At 34.2% G+C, this 6,021-nt stretch overlaps 1 protein-coding gene across 1 annotated transcript; it reads right to left on the bottom strand.

Annotated features, from left to right (window-relative positions):
• Positions 1 to 1,652: 1,652 nt before the first annotated feature.
• On the bottom strand, positions 1,653 to 3,322 carry LOC131048697 (elongation of fatty acids protein 3-like). The gene has a single exon (XM_057982757.2). It carries the CDS (start codon positions 3,169 to 3,171, stop codon positions 2,269 to 2,271), a length of 903 nt encoding a protein of 300 aa, XP_057838740.2. The 5' UTR covers positions 3,172 to 3,322; the 3' UTR covers positions 1,653 to 2,268.
• Between the last annotated feature and the right edge of the window lie 2,699 nt (positions 3,323 to 6,021).

Here is a 6,021-nt window from a genome sequence, read left to right as displayed (position 1 = left end):
GAATGAGCTTAATCAGAGAGAGAGAGAGAGAGAGAGAGAGAGAGAGAGAGAGAGAGAGAGAGAGAGAGAGAGAGAGAGAGAGAGAGAGAGAGAGAGAGAGAGAGAGAGAGAAGCAATAATACATAGAAATCTACCCTAGTTTATACAATTAGAAAGATAAACTAGTATTGAACTTATTTATTTCCCAACAGTTATGAGTCTCAAGTAGTAGTCCTAACCCTTGAACTCTGATGACTCCTTGAGGAAACAATCTTCCTCGTAATTTTGAAAAAAGGGATATGACATACACACTTGCCAACACAATAGAGGAACACCCAGTAGGGTTTAGCCAACATATTGTCTTTTCATTTAGTAGGGACATTATATGATCTCCACACTCCATAGGGAAAAACCTTGAGATTTTGACTTTGATAGATCATGCAAGGCGACCACTACACCAAAATCCTAAACTAACGGTGAATGATGCCCACTAACATTAAGAGAGGGTTTTTGTCCCACCAAAGTGCCAACATAGGACAACCCACTCGTAGACATGTGGCTATTGGACTCACCATCTAGTTTGTGTACATGCCCATCAACACAAAAGAGAAATGTCTGCCACAATTTAGCTAACACCCTGAGTTTTTTTCCAACGAGGATATTACACATCCTTGCAATCTGCATTAGAGATTCAACTCATTATTAGCTCAACCTATCAACCAAGATGGATGATCAAATAGAGAGAGTGAACTAGGTGCTAGAGGACATGCACTCTAAATACATGTCATGGATCAATATTCCAAGTGGGAGCAATATTTTTTCCTAGTTGTGTTCACTTATAATAATGGGTACACCAATTATTTTAGGATGACACTATTTTAGGCCATGTATAGTCACCCTTGTTAGGCTCATTTAAATTCTAATAAGCTTGGAGTTCAAGTCACTCTTGGTCTTGAGATGCTTTAGGATATGGAGTAGCAAGTAGTTCAGATCAAAGAATAGTTATTGACTACCCAAGATGAATAGAAGTAGCATTTCAACACCAAGAGATTGGATTGACATTTCTTTCTTAGTGATAGATGCTTTAGGATATGGAGTAGCAAGTGGTTCAGATATTGACTTGCCTTTGGATCTCACATGTATATTGTAGTATTGGTAGCTATGGTTTGAGGGTTTTGGCCTATCAAGGGTCCAATGGGAGCTATTTGATCACTCAATAGCTACTTGGGAGGATGCTAGGAAGTTAAGTGTTCTTTATACTCAAGTTTTTAAAGGATTTCAAGAGCAATCCTAATTTTAGGGGGGAGAATATGATGTCTTAAGCATACATGTCTTATATTTCTAGTTGGTTTTTTTTTTGTTATACTAATATACTTGTTGATGCTTTGTATTGAGATCAATGTACTTTATCCATGGCGTGTTATATTGACATCCAATTTTTGATTATATATTATGAGAAGCATTTGTTTTGCCTTTATCTGTTTGGACTATTACAATGTTTCATCTTCATTATTTTTACTATATTTGTTATATATGTGACATTGACATTTATATTTAATTTAACATTGTGGATTAGTTTAACAGTGTTTGAAAGCTAAATAATAATAACAATAACAGCCACTAAATGATAAGAACAACACTATGGAAGGACGGTGGCTATTCTCCATACAAAACAACACTTATCAAAAATACAAATTTGCGTAACACAATTGTTTTTCAGCAATTTTTTTGCATTTTTACAGCATTAAGAGGACAGATTAAGAGGATCGAACCAATAGAAATCACATAAAAATCTGTTATGATTTGCAGATTTTATATTTTTGATCAAATTCTATTTTGTATGGAAAATAAATGGCCCCCATTGAAAGTTGGTTATTTCACTTACATCTTTTTAAATTTTGAATGAAAAAGAGTAATCTTGAAAAAGACCATTTTGAAATGGGAAAACTATGCCGCAGACCAGATAACAGCTGCCATATGTGGTCGGAGACCAGTTCTGTGACCAATTCTAATTAAAATGAATCATTGAATGGAGAGAAATTAAAACTGTGCAACTCTTTCTCAAATCGGATAAGAGTGGAATATCTTTACAAGAAATCCTAGACGAGTTCCTGAAGGAAACAATTTGATGAATTGTTGCGTGTTCTCTTCACATTTTGAAAAAAAATCAGGATTTATCGTCTCCAATCCAGGGAAAAAATTACGAGGGCATCTCCTTTACATGGTGAAATTCACAGACAAGTCTTAAGATTCCATGACTGTTACCCTTCATGTTGTAATCCATTCTTCTTAGGCAGATCTTGACTGGTTTTTCGTTTGGCCCTGTTTCTGGAATCTGATAAAAAGAAGAAACAGAATGGCGCTGCAGAATGCATTCAACAGGCAGCCCACCATTCCATTACAGCCTTGTTTCCTCATATGTAACCAAACCACCCAAATACTCCCTGAATATGCCACACCCAGCTCAACCATTCTGCAGTAGGCTGCAAGATTCGTTCTACGAGGGGAGCAATTCAATCCCCTGTTGCCCCGAATGAAAAAATCAGAGCATAAGATCACATTCATAACAGTGTTGGTCAGGATGCATAGAATCTGAAGAGACTGGGAGAATTCCAACCAGAAGAAACACACAAATATGGGCACTGTGGTGCTCAAGATTTGAGGGAATTTCACAGACTTTTTCCCCAAAATCATGATGAATGTATCCAACAGCTCATAGTATTTGGTGAGGTAGAAAACATAAGACCAGAAGAAAACCCTTCCTGCAGAACGAGTTCCGAGAGGAAAACACACCATTAATTCTACTCCACTGTTCTTTCTCCTTAGCCATTTCATCTCTTTTATCTCCTCCACAGTGGCCTCCAGACACCCAACTAAAACAATCACAGACATGACCAGCATGAGAGAATTATAGATTGAAGAGATTCGGTCCAAAGGCAGAGGCTTGATCCTCAATTTCATGACCAGATTGAGGAACAGAACAAGAAAGAGGTAGATGAAAATGGAGTGGGCAAGAAACACAATGGAGGATCCCCAGATGTTATGGTCCCATCTGAAGTGGGAAATTGTTGGTTGCTGAGCAAACCAGTAACTGAGATTGGCCTCAATTTGTTCTAATGGAGGAGGACCTGATCCAATTTCTAACATTTTCTTGGGATAACACAGCAGAGATGAGGATCCTACAAATTTCATTCTTCCAAACTGTATAATTGCCAATCGGTTATGGCTATGAAAAGATTCAACAGGTCAGGCATTTTAAAAGCTCTGAAAAAAGAGAAATCCATGCGTACCGTATTGTTTCACCTGTGAAATTGACCACACTTTTTGTCTTCAGATTAGCTTTCCGTGTTGACTGTTTGATCACAGAATTCCCCTCGTTTAGATAGTTCTTTTTTTTGCGTCGTTAGGAAGGCATGTGGGCAATAAATAAAGAAACTCGTGTAGGCTACTTTCGTCGTTAATATAGAATATTCTTAATTAAGACTTCTGTTTTTTTTAAGAAATGTATAATGGAGATTTATCTAATTATAATTAAGGTTTGCAGGTGCATTCATCATTCAATACGATTTGTCAAGTGTCTTAAAAGTGAGTTTTTAAAGATTTGATCAAAACTTAATTTACCGATTCCTCTTGTCCCTCTCTCCTAAATCATCACTGTAGGTTTACCCTGAATTTGACGGTCCACACTACTTGTCAAACAATTTTTCCTAAGCATCATTTTTATTTTGTAGTTCACTCATTGTGGTGATGGATCACAGATTATGATTAGAAACGCTTGATGAAAACATTGATAACACGGTCAAATCTAGTGGCCATCAAATTATTTATCATGAATTGTGGAAACTTCATGTATTTAATTTTTTTTAATATGGTTATTCATCAACGTTACAAAATACCTTCTTCTCTAGCACTCTTCATCTTAATGATAAAACACGAAGTGTGATTTAAACTATTGATGAAAAAAACACTAACACAATTGAATCCAGGAACAAGAGAGAACAACTCTAATAGATTGTGGAAATTTGATATCATTAAATTGTTATTCATTCAATGAATAAATATTTATTCAATATTATATTATATTATATTATGAGTTAGATATATTTAATAATAGAAGAACTGCTAGAAACTAACCAATATCCAACAACCAACAAAAAATAATCAAAACTACCTCCTTCTTCTTATGAAATCTAAGAGCTATATGATTGGAAGCCTCCTTCTAAGAAGAATATTTCAATATGTGATTGTAATTCATTTTTCTAAATATCTCAAACAAAAGACTCACTTACGAGGAGGACTTTTCAAGTAACTTGGTTGTCCAAAAATAGTGATCTTTTCCTAAATAGAGGAAGGAGGTCTACCCCATCTCCAAAGAAATTGAGGCAAACCCTCTAACCAAAGTAACTAAGACCATAAGAAAGTTATGACTCAACACCATAAAGAAACACACTCATTGGGAGGGGATGTGACACAAAAATTGGAGAATAAGCAATATGTTAATAAAGAAAAAGAAAAAGAAAAAGTAAAAGTAAAGAAGAGAGAGAGAGAAACCAAACAACAACAACAAAAAAAAATTCTTCAAACAACTAAATCCTTAAGTTAGAAGCCCAACAAGAAACAAAGGAAATAGGGGTAATAAAAAACTAATAATATTGAAGTCTCACCCCTTTGCACTAAGATGGCTCCTTAGAGCTCTTAAACCTTTTTTGTGAGTATGCTTATGATAAATTGTAAGGAAAATAAAGCATTGTTGATGAAAAATTACTAATTTCCTACACAACCTTTAGGAAAGAGGCTATTCTAAACAAGTTATTAAATCCAAAATGTGAAAAAAAAAGTATTCACACAAGATAACAACAAATTTATTACCATAGGAAACCTTTCTAGAAAACCTAACATGAAAACACCACACTATTCTCTATATTACCAATATAAGGTGGTTAAATTACAATGAAGTTAAAACCAATGCAAATCTTCTTGAACACTAAGCGATCCATGACAATATTACAATTGTCCTCAAGATTATCTAATTATGGTGTGGTTTCCATATTTTAAGATCCATCACATTTAAATAATTTCAATTCTATTATATAATATTTACAACACACCTTTTCCAATATTATCCCACTTGTTTTATACATTAGATAAAGATGTCAAAATAAAAATTAAAAATAAGGGCAATCTCAAACAATGCCATGTACTAAGAAACTCACTTCACTAGTTTTTCCATGTATAAAACAATAACTTCCATTAGCAACCACACATTCAATAACTTGAAGATCTATGATCTATCTAAAACCAACAAATACAAGAACAACCATCTAACTCCAAGTACAACCACCACACAATCTAAGATCTCTCCATGGAAAATGATCTATGTCATTAACACTAAAAGACCATCCATCTTTAACTGACATATCACACCTAATTATTTTCCTCCACAAAGCTCTAATTGCAACATATTCCATGCGCTCAAAATTGTAAGATAATCATTTGAGACACTTGTGTGCATTGACAAGTCACTTTACAAAAAAACCAAGTAAAAAGTAGTTCAAGATACTCCAAGAGTGATTTTTACCATAGTACTATGTAGGTCTTATAAAATATGTCATTTCAAAAGACTCATTAAACAACTCCTATATTAATATAAAATGTGCCTCCTAGAAGAATAGGGTTGAATTGTTAAGCACCTCACAATAGCACTTTCCATCCATATGACTATATGGCAACTCAAAATGGGTTTGATTTTAAAAAAAGTATTCAAAGTGAATTTAATTTAAAAAATTAAAATCAAAATTTGATGTTGTAAAGCACTTGACTTAAAACACTATTTTAAAATCTTTAAAGGGAAGCTTTCACAAATATTTTCTCTTTAAACTCATGGAGGGAAAACTATTGCTTCCACGCATTGTCATTGTCATTCTCATATGCTCATCTATGATATATTTTAATTCCAAACTTAATATATAATAGTAGTTTTTCCTACTCTCTCCCACACAACCTCCATTGGATCCCTTGTCAACAACTTCTCCACGCTTAATA

This window comes from Cryptomeria japonica, chromosome 11, assembly GCF_030272615.1.
Source record: "Cryptomeria japonica chromosome 11, Sugi_1.0, whole genome shotgun sequence".
Lineage (NCBI taxonomy): Eukaryota > Viridiplantae > Streptophyta > Pinopsida > Cupressales > Cupressaceae > Cryptomeria > Cryptomeria japonica.
This window is presented reverse-complemented; position numbering and strand designations above follow the sequence as displayed.